Raw genomic sequence first — 20,298 nt, 5'->3', positions numbered from 1 at the left:
TAATTAATCCTACTTCGTTGCAGTTGTGCGGCATCATATACTGATAGTGTTTTTCTGTCTACTTTTACAGATAAACTGTTCTTTAACCATTGTTAAGGTTTTTAACCTTAAAAGGTTAAAAGTTTAAGGTTTTTTTCTTTTTTAGTGGTTATGAAATAGTTTACAACAGTATCAATAGAATCACAGGGTAATTTGGGTTGGAAGGGACCTTTAAAGGCCATCTAGTCCAACCCCCCTGCAGTGAGCAGGGACATCTTTAGCTGCATCAGGTTGCTCAGAGCCCCCTCCAACCTGGCCTTGAATTTTGCCAGGGATGCGGCTTCTACCACCTCTCTGGGCAGCCTGTGCCAGTGTTTCACCACCATCATTGTAAAAACTTCTTCCTAAAAGCTGATCTAAATCTACCCCATTTCAGTTTGAAACTGTTACCCCTCGTCCTGTCACTGCACTCCCTGATCAAGAGTCCCTCCCCATCTTTCCTGTAGGCCCCCTTTAAGAGCCGGAAGATCACTGTCAGGTCTCCCTGGAGCCTTCTCTTCTCCAGGCTGAACAACCCCAACTCTCTCAGCCTGTCCTCACAAGGGAGGTACTCCAGTCCCCTGATAATTTTTGTGGCCCTCCTCTGGACCCACTCCAACAGGTCCGTGTCTTTCCCATACTGAGGACTCCAGAGCTGGACGCAGCACTGCAGGTGAGGTCTCACCAGAGTGGAGCAGAGGGCCTGGCCACGCTTCTCTTGATGCAGCCCAGGATACGGTTGGCGAGCACACATTGCTGCCTCACGTCCAGCTTTTCATCCACCAGCACCCCCAAGTTTTTCTCAGCAGGGTCCATTCATAACCCAGCCTCTGTTGTTACCAGGGGTTGCCCCAACCCAGGTGCAGGCCTTGCAGTTGGTATTCAGTATTCAGATGAGATCTGAAACAAATGAGAATGCTTTTGTTTGTTTGTTTAAACTTTGCTTAGAGAGAGACCTTTTTGGTAGTCATTTACAACACCTGACAGCAAGCAGTCCCTTGGTAAGTTGTTCTCTTTAGCCATGTCAGATCACTGAAGTTGTCGATGACTTAAACGTGCTGGAAAAAATTTAGAAAATTAGCACAGCATTCTTATGTTTAAATGAGACTGTGAAAATGACATTGTGGGACTCCAATTTTAATGTCATGATGAATCCCATATAGAGGGCTTGGTTCACAACTTTCTACACCTGTAAGGCATGCATACGTAACTTCAGCTCTGGGAATCAGGCTCTGAGTTTGAGCCTTGCCCATCACCAGTGGCATGTTCCACAGGGCAGTTCATATCCTGGTTTTGCCCCACAGCTATCTCATCCTTTCTCAGGTTGTGTTAGTATTGCTTCTCGGCATGGAACTGGAATTTAGTTAACCATATGTATCACTTGTAATTCCATAGACTTCAGGTTAATAAGTAAAAGGTATTTTAAGGGGGTTAGAGGAAAAGAAAGGTTTTCCAATATACACACAATTACATGTTTTCAGATTCTTACAGTGACATCAATGGGTACATTGGTATAGTTTTACTTTGGTTTCAGAGCAGCATGTAGCTATTAACAAAAAGCTACCTGTTACGTGCTAGTTTCTATATTACAAATACTTCATTTGAAAGTAAAAAGGGAACCTTAGTTTCAAATATCTTTTTTATTTATTTGGCTTTAAATTTGTCACTTCAGGCAAAAAAGGAGGAGCAACAGAAAAATCAGCTTTGACTTGCCCCACTTGGATTAAAGCCTTTGTCCATTGTACTGCTTGTCAGATCTTTATTTAGTTTTCATTCAGTCCTAAAGTGCCATAGTTCGGTTGTAAATACCAAACATAGCTTCTTCCTGCTTAGATTGTGGGGCTTTTTTCTGTTTGGGGGACAGGTTTGTTTTGGTTTTTGTTTTGTCACAAGCTGGTGTGCTGTGCAGGGGCATGCTGTGATGGAACAGCTGCAGATTAATTGAGGATCATGCTGGTAAATCACACAGCATGGAGTTCTGGCTATAGGACATAATGTTTTCAGGGAAATTAAAAAGAAGAATTATTCCTACCACTGCTTCTCTATTAGTTTGGTAATGTAGTGATAATAGACCTGTATTCCTGACTGACATCCACTTGATACCATTGCTTTGGGAGAGAGAATTATAGGAAACAAGCGGGGAACAAATCCTTGGTACAAAGTAAATTGAGCACAAACTACCTTAGTGGTCTGTGTAGTGAATAACAAATCACCTCAAAGTGACGCAAAGTCATAATCCTGTTTCATTCAACAGACCCAGACGTCTGCTATAGACTTATCTGTGTTAGATTCTTGCATATATGTTTTTAGGTGATTCTTTTTCAGGTACAATGGCATCTTCTCTGAGAAATAAATTTATTATTTTTTTAAATTTTGTTTCCTTCCTATTAAAATTTTCACAGGAGTATAATAGAAGACATTGTTTTCAACTTCAGTCGTATCCAGTGGTCACTGTAAAGCTGTGGACAAGAGCAATGAGAGAGGGAGGGAATGGCAGGAGGTGGAAACCCTGCAGAACCACCTTAGTATTCTGTGAGCGATATCCTCCTTATAGTGGAGAAGCATTTCTCTAAGTAAGATATTTGTAGCTTCAAAGTTTTGAGCCCATGGTTGGGTTCCACAGAGGAATTGTACCCATCTGGAGACAGCCCAGATTTCACCATTGCTCAGAATAGAAACTTTTTTAAATAGTCAGTACCCACAGCCTCCTTCCTCTGTCCCATGAACAGGGTATCTCCAGAGGCTTGTGGTTTGTCCTATGTATTTTCTAATTCTTTTGCTCTCCTTTTTTAATAGAAGGATAGCTTAGAGCATGTCTGAACGCTTCTCAGATGTCCCTTGACTTTTGCCACCTATGGAGGGAGAAGTATGATAACAAAATGTTGGTTAGGGAAGTACATACCCTGTAAATCTTATCTGCCTCTATTGAGAAAATACAGCGTCTGCTCTGTGCCAGAAACTGTCTGTGTTTATCATCTGTGTACTGAACAGGTGTAGTCTCAGGTTAAAGCCTGGTTCCATTAGACTTCAGTGATGCAGGACTATGTCCATTCTTTTTTTATTTAATTCAGTGTTGTGTAGAAATACAAAGTTGTCATTGATGAAATAAGAAGCGTTTTCAAACACCTTTCATAAATCTCCTTGTAAGTCTTTGCTGAACAAAACCACAATGCTGTGCCTGAGGTGACTACCCAGTAATGTCTCTGAGACAACTAACGCTTTTGTTAGAGGATCATTCTTTCTGTAGCATTGTATTTAAAAGCGCTCTTTTAAAAGTCACCAGCTCACTACTATTTTTTTTAACTCAAGATGTAATCTTTTTTTATATAAGACTGTCATCTATTAGAGGTAGTCTCTTCCTCTATCATTTCAGCAATTTATCTGTAGGGTTGTAGTGTTTATGAGTACAGCAAGTATTCAAAGATGTTAGTTTTTACTATAATGGGTCCAGCAACTTTCAAACTATCGTTTGCAGAAGTTAGGTTAAGGTGCACCTATTGGATGGTCTGGCACTGGACTACAAATGTGGTTAACTTAATAGTAAAATAATTCTCTGCTCCAGAGTGGAAACTATTAATTAAAATAGCTGGAGCTCAGTAAGGTGTTCTGAAAAATACGAGTTAGTAGCTGTTTTGTTATGTAGGGTTATAGTGTACTAAATAGGGAGAAGTTAGAATCTGAAGGAGAAGACATCTATGTGTTTGATGGCTGTAGCATGATGCAGTGCAGGCTGTTAATCTGTTATTGTCTTATAATATTTATACATTTTTTTAATAATAATTGTGTCTTTCGTCCATGTGTTCTGTTTTGTGTTGGCCAGCTGGACAGGAAACTTAACAGAGGGATTTTGAGAGAAGGTGAATTTGGAGTGGAAACAGAAATTTAGTTGCAGTAGACTAGTCTATGTGCAGTAGTACGATCTGTGGGGTTTGCTGTGATCGGGTTTTATAGTCGTTACGGTCATTATGTCTCATGTGCACAATGTGAAACCATGTAGTGCTACAAAGAGGAGGAAAGTGACGTGCATGTCTTGTGTAGTGCCATTGCTCAGAGTTGAATTTTCTCTCCAGTGAGGAAACTGGCATGATGAATTTTAGTATCTCAGACTCTGAAAGGGCAGTAGCTTTTAAGGGCCTTGGTAGTTGTTACCTTCTCTGTTTAAATGCTCGGGTAACATAGGAGTTAAACTGCATGTTCTCCCCGAATTGAGGGATGCGACTTGGAGAGACAAGACAACCTGAGAAAAGATCTTGGAATAACGCCTTTAGCAGCCAGAGTTGGCCATGCAGTTATCACATTATGGGGACACACCTCTCTTTCTTTCTTCTTTTTTTTTTTTTTTTTTTTGTGTAGAACAGCATCACTGAAACATGCTAGAAGCTGAGTCTGAGAACGGAAGTTGCATGTATTAATGGAGATTAAAATCTGACAGCCTTAATTAACATGCAGTCGGTTCCTGGAGGTGGAAAGTAGTGTTGTTTTTTTAATACTGAAAACTTGAAAAACATGACATCTGCCCTGTTTGGTTGCAAAGAAGGAAGGAAGTCACTCCTGCCTTGAGTCAGAGAGTTGGGAATCTGAAATAATTGAAAACACAGAGTTACTCTGGAATCCTAATATCTGCATAAAACTTTGGTGTCCCCTCAGACTACATGGATTTCAAAATGATGGTTTAGCTGTATACACTTTAGAGATACAGGCTGTGTTACTGTGATTGACACCCTGTAACTCTGGACCCTAATGGTGAAGGACAACTAGAGGGATGGATGTAGAATTTGAGAAGGTTCTGGGTGTGGAGAAGTGCAGTTGGGCACAGCAGTGAAGCCTTGTAACAGACCTGTCTGTGGAAGAGGCTGCGTTCAAGTTTTGACTTCAGGTTTCACTGAAGTCACATCAAGCACAGCTGCAAATAACCTTGAATGGAACTCACTCATCTCAGGCACTGTATCTATTGGTCTGAAATACAGATGTCTGAGAGACAAACTGTCATCATTGCTGCTCACTGTATTACTTGTCTACCAACTTCTTCAGTAAAATTTGCTTTAGAGGTACAGAAATCCTTACTTTATTCGTGTGGTATGTAATTGATTCCATTGCTAATCCTAATGGAACTAGGTGATTTTGGATTGATACCAGCTAATTACATACTTGAACCCATTAATAAAATAATTACTAGTAAATAAATGCCAAGTCTAAACTGGTGATTAAGAAAATGATTCCATATGCTAAGTTTGGCAATGGCAGTTATGCATCTTTCCCCAATGGAACTGTTCAATAAAAGCAAAAAAAGGTATGTGTTTCAAACAAAAAGAAAACTAAAACACAGGCAATGTGAGAATGTGCAAACTGAAGTGGAACAATATAGACAAAAGGAGCCTTCAAAGTGACCAGATACCAGCTGTTCTGTAAACAGAGGAATAGCTCAGAAACCGAGGAGAGGCAGCTTTTTCTTTCACTGATTCTTTCTGCATTATGGAAAAACATCAGTTTCTAAGCAAAAGAAGGTTCAGCCTTATTGTAACAATTAGTGTGTCAGATCTAAAGAACGCTCTTAGAAAACCGAGATGAAAGGATACATCAGTGCAGTAGCAACTTCAGTCTTCAAAGATTGTCAGGTTTTGCACTGAAAGAGGATTTATTAAACATGACAATATGCAGAGCACGAGTGATGTTTCCTTTCTATGAAGCAAGAAATTGTTCTGCAAAACAGCGGCATGTAAATACAGCGGTGGTCAGGAGATGATTTTAAGATTTTTGAAAGAATCAAATATCAAATGGGTAATAATTCATTACTGAGGCGTACAATCACTTTGAGTGTGCTTATGATGTTCATTGGTGGTGGGAATGAACCTGTTAACCAATACAGAGATGCACAGTATTTCCCATAGAAGTAGTAGCATAGCGGCTAAACAGCTACCTCTGGTTTTGAGCGTGGGATGGGAACAACATAAATCTCCTGTCATGCCATCTGGAAGGGACATAGATGTTGCCTTGATTAAAAGGCTTCTTCCTCCTTACCATGTCGTGGAAACATCTGATGATAAAAATATTACTGAATACATGCTTGCAACAGCATGTAGACACACTAATTACAAGTAGGTGTGACAGCCAGGTATAACCAGTACCTGAGGAAATTGTGACTAACATGTTTGTGGGTGGAAAAGAGACCTTTTTTGCTAAGTACCATGCTGTTCAGTATCTGTTTCTTTGTTTGCTTGCGTTTGCCCTTTACAGCATGTTATGTTCCCTTAAAAAGACATACCTGCTACAGCAGGGAGACTGGCTGTTGGCCGTGCCGGCTGCCAAGGTGCTGAGCTGGGCATGGTGGAGCTGACTGGAGGGAAGGAGGTTGTATTTCCCCTCATATACACAAAATATGAGCATCTGGAGAAAGCTGGAGCCAGCAGAAAACTAGGGGGAACAAGGCTAGCTGAGTCTTTGAAGCATAACTGGAAATCCCTGAGAGAGGGCAAGGACACGGAGGTAATAGAGGGAAAGAGACTTTTCTAATTGACTGTGTGGACTTTGAGGCAATCCTGGACTCCGTAAAAGGTTGACACTTTGAGAGCAAAGGCTGGCTGGCTGGAGGAGAGCCTGTCCTGTGAGAATGCAAGGGAAGGTTTGCTCACAGGTTGTTTCTATTTCTCTCTGGCTGAGAATTTGAAGACTGGAGTTTTGATTGCAAGATCAGCAACTAAATAGGACAAAAATAAAAAGTGCGGAAAAGTGAGTAAGGAGAAAATGGAAAATGAGGAATAAGAAGTTGCAGTTGTTTTGACTGTTTTTCCTGTTTCAGCTACAGGAAGTTACGTAGTTGTGGTGATGGTATTTGTGTAAGGTCCTGGGTATTTTAAATCTAAACTGGAGCCTCATATATTGAAATCCTTGAGGGGTGTGTTTTTGCTGTGCTTCTCAGTTTGCATATTTAAAGTACAAAATTCCTTGTGCTTGTGTGCTTTGAACAGAGAATATGATAGTGCCTTCATAAAATCTTAACTACCTTAGAGGCAGTTGCTAATACCAGGTTTTTTCCTCTTTTGGTAAATATTTTCAGGTTCCCCCAACCATCTATTTCTCCAAAATCTCACACTTCCAAGTGCTGCTAAAAGTAACTGCCAAGCAAATTTGTTATTATTATATATGTATTACCGTACATCTTGAACAGTGTTAAAATGAACTGCTTGTGCTTGTTACTTTGGATTGGTGATTTGCTCCTAGCTTGATTATAATCTATTTTCTTAAATTTCTGTTGCAAAAAAGCTGGTGCATACTCTAAAACACTCACTTAACATTTAGAGATAAAAAGTGTTTGTATCCCCCTACACTTGATGAATTCTGTTTCCTACTTGACAAAGAATGCACTGTGTTTATTTTTATGGTGTATTAGATGGGAAAAATATCTGTTTTATAAATCTTCCTATATATTTGCAACCAACAGAATGCACTGCATTTGTATCCTTTATGAACTCGTGGAGGGATGGTGGACATATATTGCACTGAAAGGACATTCGTACTGGGGGTGGCCAGTACTTTCATATGAAAGTAAGGGTCAACTGCAGGTGCAAATCAGTGAAGAAAAAAAGAAAAAAGTAAAGAATTGCAAAATCTATGAAAGGCACAAGGCGGATGTTAACACAGGAAGTGAATGTCTAATATAGAATAACGAGAGGAAAATTTTACAAGGTAATAGCCACAAATCAAACAGCAGCATCACCCAAGTAATTTTCAGCAAGAAGGTGTAGCAAGATAAGTCTTGTAAATTAATTTATCATTTCTGAAGGTCTGATCCTATGTATGTTAACTGGCCAAAATGCCCTCTGACTTCTAGGAAGTCTGAACTTTTTAATAGTTCTTACATGAATTTGGTCTCCCTAAGATACTCAGGTATGGTGCAATAGTATCCCTGCCTAAATTAACGTGTTCTTGCTTTTTGTCTTTTGTTAGTTGTTTCCAGAGGTGTCATAGATTTGAAAAGTAGATACAAAATCTGAAACTGAATTTCTAAGTTCAGTATCTTATTCTGAGCCTGTGAGCATATTAGTGATACACCTGAATTTTCAGCATTAATAAAAAAGTTGCTGTATCTTTGTTAATACTATGCAAAAGCTGTAGAAAATTACAGACTGGCTTTTCTGTATGCTGTCTGCAATCAAGTGAACCATAAACAGGGCATACATCAGGTCTTTGAAGGGTTTTCATTATAATTAACAGGGGCTTTTCTTTCTCTGTGGCAAAGATCTGTAAGAACATAATAAATGTCTGTGTGGTACCCCAGACCCTCCATTTTCTGGTGCTGCAGTAGTGAAGGGTTGAGATTATAGGTATTTTTAAGGTATTAATGACATGCCAAATTAAAAGAAGACCTTAAATCTTTAGATGACAAACTGAAATCTCTTCACTGAGACTATAGTTCTTAATTTGTACAGTGTGAAATGCTCACTTTGGAAATTCTCAGTGAAACCCTTTTCTCAACCCAAAATAAAGTTGCTCCTCTTGAAGCATGGTTCCTTCAGGAAATTTTAAATTTCAGTGCTTGTATAGGGATTTATTGGCCTGCTACCGAGCATGTTATGTGCCATGCTCGGTGTCTGCTGGCTGCCGCAGCGAGTGGGTGCTGTGACCCTGCCATCAGCGTTGCAGGCTGCCGGCCGTCCAAGGCCCTCTCGTGTGCGCGGAGCGAGTGCTTGGGGAGGCAGCTGCAAGCCAGTGCCCCCCTCTGTGTGTCTCTGCAAGGCCGCTGTGCTGAGCGGTCCCGGGAGGGAGCCGCAGGTAGGCTGACCAGTGCTAAAGGAGCAGAACAGAACTTGAGAGACTTATTTATCTGACATCAACCACTGAATTTCCATGTAAGATACTTAAACATGGGGAGAGCAGTCACTATTAAAAACAATGCTTTCACGGGTGGTCACTTAGGTAAAGGAAGATACAGGATAAGTAAGGTTTTGAGGCCTTTTGTTTCTTTAATTTTAACCTTAATCTCCTTCTCAGTTTTGGGACTTCAGAAGACTGGAAGCAGGTGTAGTTTTGTGGACACCTTTACCTCCAAGCCTCTTGTAAAATCAACGCGGTGTCAAGGTGTCCACAAAACCAGACCTGCTTCTTCTCAGTCTGGTCATGACTATTGGTTTTTACCTTGATGCAGAGGCAGAATAGGGTCCGCCAAAGACCCAGGGCAACAGCATGACTTGGCCATGATCCTGCTTCAACCAGGCCAGGTCCCAGGAGGGCTGGGCTGGTGGCTTGTTCTCAGAGAGGGGAAAGCAGCCCGTTTCTCCAGAAGCAGCACTTCTGTTGCAACTCCTTCCCACTCCTGACTTCTCGTGCCGGGGCAAACTCCTGATCCTTGTCAAAGTGGTATTGTGTCTTACTCATGCTATGCTGATTCTGGTCAAGGTGTAGCTGGCTTGGATTTGAAAGAAGAGTCAAATGCAAAAGTTAGAGAAAAGGGTAAGTGTCTTCAATTTAAAAGCAAGTAGAAAGGTTACATGACTGTCTGCAAATGTAGCTGGTACGTGAACACTCTCTAGTCCACTCCAGGTGTGTGCCTTCTGGATGCTCCTGCGCTCACTGAAGATTTACTGCTGCTAGGTGAGGCAAATGGACTTCCAAATTTATTTATTTTAATAGACATAATCAGTACAGCTTTACTGGTTTAATAGCTAAACAGAAGGGAGATCTCAATAGATGGAAAGTTGCCATAGCCTAAAGAGCCGCACTACAGTCAGTAAGTCTGGCAGCCAAAAGGATTTGTTTAGTCAAGAATAACGTATTGGTAGGAGATGGCTTTGCTTCAGTTTTACATGAAATTGAAATTATCCCCGTAAAAACGTCTACAGGTGGCTGTAGTCAAGTTAGATGTAGAAGTTATTCTAAAGTGTTAGTTATTTGGGTTTTTTTGTTTTTCTCTTAATTGGTCTGGGTAACACTAGCCAAACAAGCTTAATTGTGAATGTTTAACCAAGTCATAGATTTGTCTTATTCTCATGTTCTGACTTTGGGATTTCTGAGTTCATTGTGATAAAATTCAAAAGGCAGTAACAGTCTGCTAGAAAGATAATTTGAGAAATGCATCTGAGTGACTCGAAAAGCATGGAGGTGTTGGGGTGCAGCTAGTTTCAGTTCGTAGTAAGTACCTACTTTGATAACAAGACAAAGGAGAAAATAGAAAAGTTTTCAAAGAGTTTAAAAACAAAAACGATTTCCATTGAACTGTCTTGCAAAAGAGAGGAAGGGAAATACAGTGGAATGTCTTGGAAAGCAATCTACATTACAATGAAGTTCTTGTTTCTAGCAGGATTAGTGTTGTAGTGTTTTTGCAATTCACTATATCATGTGTCAAAAGCTAACACTCTATTCTGCAGAGTGACAGTGCTTAAGAGTATGCTATGTCAGTATACAATTACATTTTCACTTTTTCACTTGAAAATATTTCCAGTATTTTCCCTAACTTCTTGTTTTACTCTTTTTCTCGCAAGGCACCAATTTTGGTTTTGAAGTGTGTGTATTTTCTGTTAAGGTGTAATGTTTTCCACGTGTCTTCCTAACACTGAATTTAGCATGATTTGTGTATGGGGTATTTGAATATGCTAATACTGTTATACTAATACTTGCATTTTAACTGATGCAGGTTTATTAAAAGGTCTGTATGTGTCTTATTACTCATTTCTTAAGGAAATCTATACTAGCAATTATTAAAAGCGATACTTCTAAAATGTTGCTAGATATGTAAGTGAACGTAATCATAGAATCATAGATTGCTTTGGGTTGGAAGGGACCTTTAAAGATCATCTAATCCAACCACCCTGCCATGGGGAGGTACACCTTTCACTAGCCCCCTCCAACCTGACCTTGAACACTCTCAATGATCGGGCAATAGATAAGTGGGTGATCCCACCTATCTATGTTTGTAACAAAGTTATAAGATGGTACTTGTTATTGTAAAATTATATACTCCAGAACCATTAAAAAAATAAGAAAAATAAGGCAAAGATTTCATAAAATTTAAAAATTTTCAGGTGTCATAACTTTGACAAGTACTAGGTGAGACAAAACTGCTGTAATTTTATTTAAAGCTCACTGTATTTCATTTGCTGACGCTTCGTGATAAAATGCTTAAAGCCCTTTCATGGACCTATAATATATTTAATATTTATTTTCTTAAAATGTAAATGTCCATGTTAATGGGAAATGATTGGGAAATCTATTATGAAAACCTCTTTCTTGGATATGCAGGTTTTTGCCTACAGTTTAGCATAAGAATTTGACCCAGCTGAAAATAGTCTCGGACCTGGGCCCGCTCCTGTTGGCGAAAGTGTTTTTGTTGTCTTGAGAGAGGGGGAAATGGGAGCCACCATGAGTTCATGTGCCACTTCAAACAGTCCAAATTTCCTTCTGAGCAGAGACAGCGTTTCATTTGCATTTGTTTCCAGGCCAAAGATCACGTGGATGTTGGTCCTCTGGCCCTTACAGTGATAATCCGTTTGCCGTTAACTGGACTTTGGTTCAGATATACTGCATGCTTAATAAGAATCATAAATTAGACTGGATCTCCAGTACACGGTGCTGTAACAGAAAGATAATGGCCTACAAGAGAGGTTAATAATATTTTTGAGTCACAAAAGCATTAAGTCAGTTTAAATCTATTGGTTAAGCCGCTCAAAACTGTTAATGCATTAATCTTGAGCTGTGGTGTGTGAGCACAGCCGTTGCCGGCATGCATTAAGACATCTTCGTGATCACCTTGTACTCAGCTCTTTTTCAGACCGAGTTAGCAGTAGCAGTCCCTTAAATCTTACTTAAAGTGAAATGTGCAGAAGATGGGTTAACGAAGCATGTGCAGCATCTCTCAGTAGCAAGTGTCTGGTTTTATCTGCTTTATGGGTACCAGGATTGCAAATTTGGGATGGCTATGGCTGTTTCTGTGGCCTCAATTTGGATTCTTGAGCCTGGGTTGGACCTCCTTCTGCTAGTGGATCTGACTGACTTCCACCCCTGTAAGGACTACTAAAGCCTCACTCGCTGGTGGTTGTGAATCTTAGCTTGACTATTCCCATGCTGCTTCTGCACTTTTTCATTTCAGGTTAGTGCAGTTAAAAACCCCAAGTGAAAAGGACTGCTACGGTCTGTTTAACTGGCATAAAGGTCTTCTAGCCCAGAAATGGCAAGTCATTTAGAAATTCGTTTGATGGTTATTTACTTCAATGGTTTTGAAAATGACAGTGTTGTTTGTTTTGTTTTTTGTTTTTTTCTCATTCTTTTTGAACCCCTGTTTTATATGTGTGTGTTTTGTTTTGGTTTTTTTTTTTTCCTCTGCCTAGACCTGGTTAACCATTTCTGTGAACAGGTCCTCAATTTTTTACTTTGTCCCTACTTTCCTGTCGTAGCCCCATCTTCCCCTGGTGTCGACTCCGTACCCTTACAGCGCACAGGCAGTCAACACGGCACACAGAACGCAACAGCGACCTTCCAGAGGGCCAGCTATGCGGCCGGCCCAGCCTCCAATTACGCAGACCCCTACCGACAGCTGCAGTATTGTCCCTCCGTTGAATCACCATACAGCAAATCTGGGCCAGCCATCCCACCTGAAGGGACCTTGGCTAGGTCACCTTCCATTGATAGCATTCAGAAAGATCCCAGGTGGGTGAAACCTTCATTGTCTACTATTTCTTGCTTGTGCAGGGGTTTGTAATTGCAGTTTGCTTTGTATGTTTCTGCTGTTGAATATATTAAAAAAAAAAAAAAACAAAAAAAAACCAACAAACAAACAAAACAAAAAACACAACACGGTGATTGTACATGAAAGATTTTGTTTGTGTAACAGCTTTGTCCTAATGTTTTACCTTGGAAGGCTCTCATGAGTTCTTCTGTGAAATGAAATGATAGATGTGGTCTTGAATGTGTGTGTTTTAGCCTGCTTTCAGTAGCACCATCCCTCAAAAGCTTTTGAAAAGTAATTTTCTCTGAAAGTGGGAGGAGTGGTATGACTGTTTTGACATTGTGAATTGAATTTTCAAGTTGCTTCTCGGGCAGAAGTTGTTACAGTTCTTGGTTTCATTGCAATTCATATTCATAAAAGCTGCAGAAAAGGATATTCTGCTATTGGGCAACGAGGCTGAGCCATGTGGAAGCAACATGTAATTAGGCTCTTGCTTCACCCTGTGTGTGCAGGCTTCCAAAGCCAGTATATGCTAACAGAATGTATCTATTTCAGCTTTGCAGAAACAGTTGTTACTTACTGTGTGTGGTTTTATTATATAGCACAACTTTTAATGTTTCTGTGGGGCACGACCATCCTCGTATACCTAGGGAGGGTGCAAGGAGGAAGCTTTACAGCCATACATACCCCAAGCAGGCAGATGGATTAGAGAGAGTCAGTCTTCCGGCAAATGATTTGACTTCCATGATAACAGCGATGGAAATGCTAACTGTAATTGTCAATGCACTTGGTGATTTTGTTCAGTTTTCTGATGGAAAAGAAAGCAAGTCTCTTTGGTAACTTAAGTTTAAACTTGTTGAAAGTGTTAATTTATACAAGGTCTTGCTGTGGCAGATGGTGTCTTTTTTTTTTTTTTTTTTTTTTTTTTTTCCTTTGTGTTACTTAATGATAGGAGAGCCTGAAAATTTGCCCCCAACGAAAATGCTGGGGGTGTTTAAGCAACTATTTGAAAAGATTTAATTCCCTGCATTAAAAACCAAATATTCACAACCTGATCTCTCTACTTGTTTACCATTATAGCAGTTCTCTCTGTCTCTCCAGCAGAGAACACAACAATTGTATGGCACATCAGAAGTATCACTGCTTGCAGCTACTTCTGCCATTGCAGAGTTTTACTTGAGAAGGCTTCTGTCTTGTACATCCCCCCACTCCACCCCCCTCGCCCTTTGCTTTTCCTCTAGAAACTTGAAAAAATATAAATTTAGTTCCTCCCCTTCTTCCCCCTGCCCCAGAGCAAACATTGGTAACCAGATGGAAACAATCTTTTTCTGAAACCTTGGTATTGTGATGTATTTGTATTCCAGAATATAAAAGCCTATGGAGGAAAAAGAGCTTTGCTATGTAATTGTCTTGTGTTCAAACTTAAAGAAAATTATGTTAGGAGTGCACTAAACCAGAGGAGAAATGACGGTAATCTGTATGAAATGTTCTTAGTAGAAGCATGATGATGTTGAAGGCACTATTCCCTATAGACAGGAAAGACATATTTACAGTATCTCTACAGGTCTTAGACATAATGTCATTTTAGGAACAGTGTATCTCTGTTTAGTTGATCTGCTATCACTTCACAACTGTTAGTCAGTTAATGTATAGGATGTGTGCTTGTAAAAGGATTTCTTCTTGCAAATTCTTCGTTTGCTTGCTTTTTTTGTTCTTTCTTATCTTGTGATACTGCTTGTGCATTTCACAAGTATTGATTTCTGTAGGTAAGGTAGGAGTGAGCAGACATCCAGGTATAAATGGAACTTTATAAACTCTTTAATGTAACTGCTAATTACTGTTAGATGGATTGGGATTTTGCACAAAATAACTTTTGTAAAAGAGGTTTGCATTACTCTTGATCTCATTCATTTGATCCATGGACTATGTGTGTCTCTTACTTAGTATTGCCGCCCTTACTTGTTGGTTTGAATAATTCTTACAAAGAGATGTCAGAAGCACACCTGAGGATGTTGTGACTTAGTCTTCAGAAGCTACAGGCCACCTTGGCAGACTGGCTTGTGAAACTCTCTGTGGCTTCCAGCAGTTGCTGATCATCCAGCTATTGGAAAGATGTTGAAAAATTGGAAGGAGTTTGGAGAAAAGCAACAAAAGCAATCAGGAGACTTTTAACAAGTTGATTTCCATGGATAGACTACAAAAATGTGGGTAAATTTTAAGTATGGAAAGGAGGGGACAGAAGACTTTACAGATGCTTGAAAAAATATTGTGGAAGGGCAGAAATTATTTAGGGTAGCACATGGGAGGTATAATTAGAAGTAGTGGCTCTAATTAGGAAAAGGAAAACATGGCCCAAATACAAGAAAGACTTTGAATGACTGTGTTAGGTTGTGTTGTGTTCCTCATAGGGTTACCGTTTATACCTTACACAGCAAGAAAAAAAATTAATATGTTGGTCAGCAGATGGACTTTGCAACTGATAAGTTCTGAGTTTCCTTACAGACCTATCACTGCTTTGGTTGGCTGATTGGATGGGGGTTTTTTGTGACTGACAGGAATCACGGAGGGGAATGGCAGCCATCATTTTCAGACACTGAGCCTACCTGTCCAGCCAGAGGTCTGAACAAAGGCTCACTGGCAGAGAAAAATCTACGAGACGAAAGTGTGCTAATTGCAAGCTTTTGATGAGCGTTTGCTGTATGTCGGTCAGCTCAAGATGAGAAATAGATACTTGGAAGAGAACGTACTCAACCTAATAAGCAATTATAGTTCCTGAAACTGAACATTATTTTCTAGAATCTTCAGTTTGGGCAGAATTTCCATCTGAAGTCCCAGAAAAACTGTTGGCAGGCACTGATGCAGTTTGCAATTTTTTCCTTTGTTTTCACTGTATAGTTCGGATTACTAATACTGCAGTTTTACATACGTGTTCTGAGCTGACATTTGGCAAATGAAATTTTAGCTCAACATCTGTTCTGCATCATCCAACTGTCATAAAATGCAGTTCAATGTTCATTAACTTAAAGTTTAGGACAAAAACTAGTTTTAGAAAGTATCAAGGTATTTATTATCAAGTCTGTGCTAGCGGATCATTTTTAATTTATGCAGGTAGACTGTTAGCTGATATGATCTCCTATAATGGGTAATAAAATTATATACATCTATACTGATGGAGAGTCTGAGTCTTTGTTATTTAAAAAGGAAATAAGACCCTTATCACCTGTCAGAAATAAAACTTAAGTTCTGCATATGGAAAATGGAGAAGTTGAGTATCCAGAATAATTTACAGATTGATTCTTTAGAGCATTTTTTTATGTTTACTTCATGTCAAAAAAAGGAAGAGAAACATGCAGTAGGGCTGTGATATAAACTGTTTCATGCCATAATCTTTTCTATAAAGAAGTGGTATAGGGAGGGAAAGAATACAATATTTATTTTCTAATTATTCTCTTCATTTTGGTTTGTACTGAACTGTGAGTGAGCAAAGTCATGAATCTGTCTCTTGGCACCAGCAAATTATCTAAGATTTGTCTATTCCTAGACTTTAGAGGAACTGGGGAGCCCTAGAAATAGAAATGCGGGTATCCAGTTGTCAGTCTCTGTGCCTTCCAAATTTTACTCCAAAGTACAAACCTGACAAGTGTGTGTAAATTACTTAATTTTTGAGTTTTTAACCTATTAAGAAACCGTGTACATGTACCACTGCTGATGAATCACACTTGCTTCATTACAGATGAAAAATACATAATTTTTCCCATCCTTCAATTAAATACATACCAATGAGGTTTTGCAGTAATGGTGGTTTTGCTTGCTTATAGACTCACTGTCTCTGGTTTACTGGGTGGAGTCAACATGTTTCCTTCATTGTTTTGTGACTTCTCACCTGTTTTTGTTTCCACGCTGGTATACACACATCTCCTGCAAAGAAGCTGGTAAGAAGCTGAGTTAACAGCAAGAATTACATGGAATATACTCCATGAAGGCTACTAAGCTGAATTTTGGAGTTCAAATGACTGTTTTCATACTGCATTGAATTATATTGATCTCCACTTAAAATTTTCTTTTATGGCATCTTCTTTCCCAAGATACAGAACCTTTAAAACTATTTATTCAGAAGAAATAGGGTAATTTGATGAGTAAAGCTTCATTATAGAGCAGACGACAATAATGATTGGGTGCTTGTTAAAAAAAAAAAAAGCATTAGCTGTAGAATCATGTTGCAACTTTACAGGAAAAGAAAATTTTTAAAACCAGGTATCTCGTAGTGGTTCTCACATTTAGAATTGTCTGGGTATGGATCAGCATATAGACAAAGTTTTTCAGGTATTGCATGATTTAACTGTAATATCCCGAGAGTTTTCTGCTCTGTTCTGTGCTTTCAGAGTCAACTTTCCATTTCGTTACCTCTGCTGGCCTTAATTTCCTCCTAAGCAGAAGATGATGGTGCTGTCTCTCTTCTTAACTTTTAAATTGTCTTTCTTTCCATTCATGAAAGGAAATAAATTAGATCAGAACATTTTGTGTGAATTGTAAGTTTCAAAACTCATCCTTCTTTTTCTTTTTTTTTTTTCCTTTTTTCTTTTTTTTCCACAAAAATGTGCTCCATTTGCAAAATACTGGCTAGAGAGCTTTCTTTTTCTGTAGGAAAAGTGATAGAAATAAAATAAACTCTAGTTACATTTCTGTGCTCCAGTGAAACTGCTTATGAGAATAGCACACAGAGTTTGCAACATGGCCTGTTAAAAGACAAATGTTTCTGCAGCAGTCTTCACTATGTGTTTAGACTCATTTTGTTCCAAGGATTGTCTCAGTGTTAACAGTTAGTCTACTGTACATCTGAATAGTAGCCAGGCACTCGAAGAGTGTAACAAGGTAAGAAAATAACAGTGTAAACCTGCCTGTGTGGGAGGTTGGACACCTTGGTGGGAACGTGTCTGGTAGCTTCTTTGGGAAGGGTTGTCACCTTCAGAAAGAAAAGTCTGATGGGGTAGAAGGCCTTGCTGTCACTTCAGTACAGCTGGTGGCCACACTGTGTGGCACTGCTGTGGTCACTCCTGAGGTGTGGGCTTGGGTTTTCAAAATCCAGAGGGCTGTTGGTGGGCCTCTGGGACAGTTCTCTAATCCGAGAGGTGGAACACTGAAGTTCATATTCCTGGTCTGGATGAGACAGAACAGGGCTTGCAGATACACTTCCCCACTTTTATATGACACAGTGTGTGATAGGCAGCTCTCCGTTTCACTCAATAGTTTTCAAAGGTTCCTCTTACCCTTATCTGAAATTAAGAGTAAAGTAAAGGAGGAGAATAAAAGGAGAATTTAAATAAATAAATAAAAGGAGAAAATAAAGGTTCAACCTCCTAGGTCCCACTAACACCCTACGAATCAAATTTACGTGGGCCAGGCCCCTTGTTTTAGTAGAACCGAGCAGATTTGAGCTGTTTAAGCATACTCCTTTTGTTGCTCTGTGTTTAAGTATATCTTTCATTCAACAAGGAAATACACGGTTTATTTTCCCCATGTAAAAATTGTACAGCCTCTCAGGCTTTAATGTGTACTCCTCTGAGTGTGAAAAACATACCCTAAAAGAAAATAAATTTGAAGAGTCTAAACAGCATAAAAATACACACCCAATTCAAGAATAGCAAGTCTGGAGCAGATTGCAATTCCTCATACAAGTCCTTTCTACATAGAAGTTATGAATTTTTACTTAGTGCACAAAATAGTTTCGAGAAAACGTAGCAGGTATGATCAAATGAACAGCAATCTGTTTCCCTTTCCTGCTGTAGGTAACTCAGGATGAAGCCTCCTTCCATAAAATAGGTGAGGTGGGAATCCATAGACTATCCTACAGTCTGTCAATTTGGAGTTTCAGGAGACTTATGTAGCTGGAAACCTTGGCTGGAAAAGGCTTTCCTAGAGAATGTTTAGTTCTGGCTTGAGCATGGCAAAATAAACAAGGAGCGAACTGGTCCATGCAAGTGTCAACCTGGGGCTGAAGTGGAGGATCCTGTCATTAACAAACCTGCCCCACTGAAATCACAGAACATCACAATTTCCATGTGTCACGGTAACACGGACAGTGCTGGTCCATGTCATTTGAATAATGAGTCTGTCCAGAAGTGCTTACTCTCCTGAACCGTCAGCAGAGTAGAACAGGTTATATGTAGCCAATTTATTTGGTAGGTTATTTATGCAGTATACAGGCTATAATTTTGAGAGAGATGATGCCTCGTCGCTTATTTTGATCTGAAAGTTTAGCTCTTAAAATCCTCTTCTTCTACCAGAAGGGAATTACTTTCCTTTATACTGGAGGGAAAGAAGTGGAAGGCCTGTTATGTACTTGCCAGTGATACAGGGCATTCAGGAGGACAGTGGCAGGGACTCCATGTAGTGTTGGTATGTGCACATCTAATAACTGGGGGAGAGATGGGACCAATGCCTCCCTTTTGGACAATTTTATTATCTCCCCCGCCCCCCATACTGCTGGTCTGCCACTTGAAGAACAGCAACAAAGTCCTTTCCACTGTTTCTTTCTTTCTCAATCACTTGCGTCTTTTAACGGCTTCATCCAGGAAGGAGGGCGACAGTGTACCTCACCCGCATGCTGTCCATAGCTCATTTCTGTTTCTTGAACAGTGTAACTGATCTGCTAATGGGGGATATACGTCTCAATGCAGTTTCCAACTTTGTCACATGTTCTGCTCAGTATCCTGTGGCTCATTTGCAAACTTTGACAGGTGCAAAATCTGCGTGGTGCCTTTCTGTGATGACAGACTGTAAGAGCCAGAAAATGTTGTAAATGTATTTTCCAACCAGACATTAAAAACATGGGGAAGAACCATACTTTCAGGCTTTACTGGGCTCATGTAAGCTGTTACAATCTCCTGGCAAGATAAACCACATAAAAAGCTTCTCGGTAGTAGCTCTTGGACATCTCATCAGCCAAATGGATAATAATGATCTTACTGTTTACAAGGATGTTGAGAGTAAGTTAAATTTGTAAGGTGCTTTGAAGTTCAAAGGATAATCTTGCTTTTACTTCCGTGGGAAATGTGATGGGAGGGAGGGGAGGGAAATGTGTTAGGTGGAGAAAATGAATGAGGAAAATTTTGAAGTAGCTTGCTAAAATCAGGACACAGTCTCAAATTTTCTCATTAAAAAAAGTAACTGAAAATCATCCTCCACACTGCGACATAAATTGCTATGCAGACGTTGTTAGTTTCTGAAGCTGGACCTCAGTGTGATGTTGCACAACTACTTTATAAGCAGGAAACAAAAGCCAGCTAATTTTGTAGCCGTTGTACAAAATGTGTCACTGGGAGTGCAGATTTCTGTAAGAGAGTGACACTGAGAGTTCGCTGAAATAATGTTTCTAGTGTAGAGCTGAGCTGCAAGTGATGAAGGGCAAGAATGACCGACAACATTTGTTTTCTTGCAGAACTTTATTGCTTTTATAGATTAAGAGCCTGACTTTTAAGAACCCTAGCTCTATGCAGATTAAATATGTTAGATGGGAGTAGACCGATCACTGCCAGCTCATGCAAGATCAGAGCCTGATGTGCAGCCCCTAGCCTTCCTCCAGTACATCACCGATCCCCTGGCAATCTCCACCGCCTTCACTTGGA

At 39.7% G+C, this 20,298-nt stretch overlaps 1 protein-coding gene across 2 annotated transcripts in view; it reads left to right on the top strand.

Moving 5' to 3' along the window:
• The window catches only part of CTNND2 (catenin delta 2), a 538,559-nt gene that overhangs the window by 281,360 nt on the left and 236,901 nt on the right, over positions 1 to 20,298 (top strand). For both annotated transcript variants that reach the window (XM_086469516.1, XM_086469517.1), the window contains one exon: positions 12,402 to 12,654. In XM_086469516.1, coding sequence (XP_086325642.1) covers positions 12,402 to 12,654 — 253 coding nt within the window. The remainder of the gene's footprint in view (positions 1 to 12,401; positions 12,655 to 20,298) is intronic.

This window comes from Leptosomus discolor, chromosome 8 (assembly GCF_034619465.1).
Source record: "Leptosomus discolor isolate bLepDis1 chromosome 8, bLepDis1.hap2, whole genome shotgun sequence".
In the NCBI taxonomy this organism is placed as follows: domain Eukaryota; kingdom Metazoa; phylum Chordata; class Aves; order Leptosomiformes; family Leptosomidae; genus Leptosomus; species Leptosomus discolor.
This window is presented reverse-complemented; position numbering and strand designations above follow the sequence as displayed.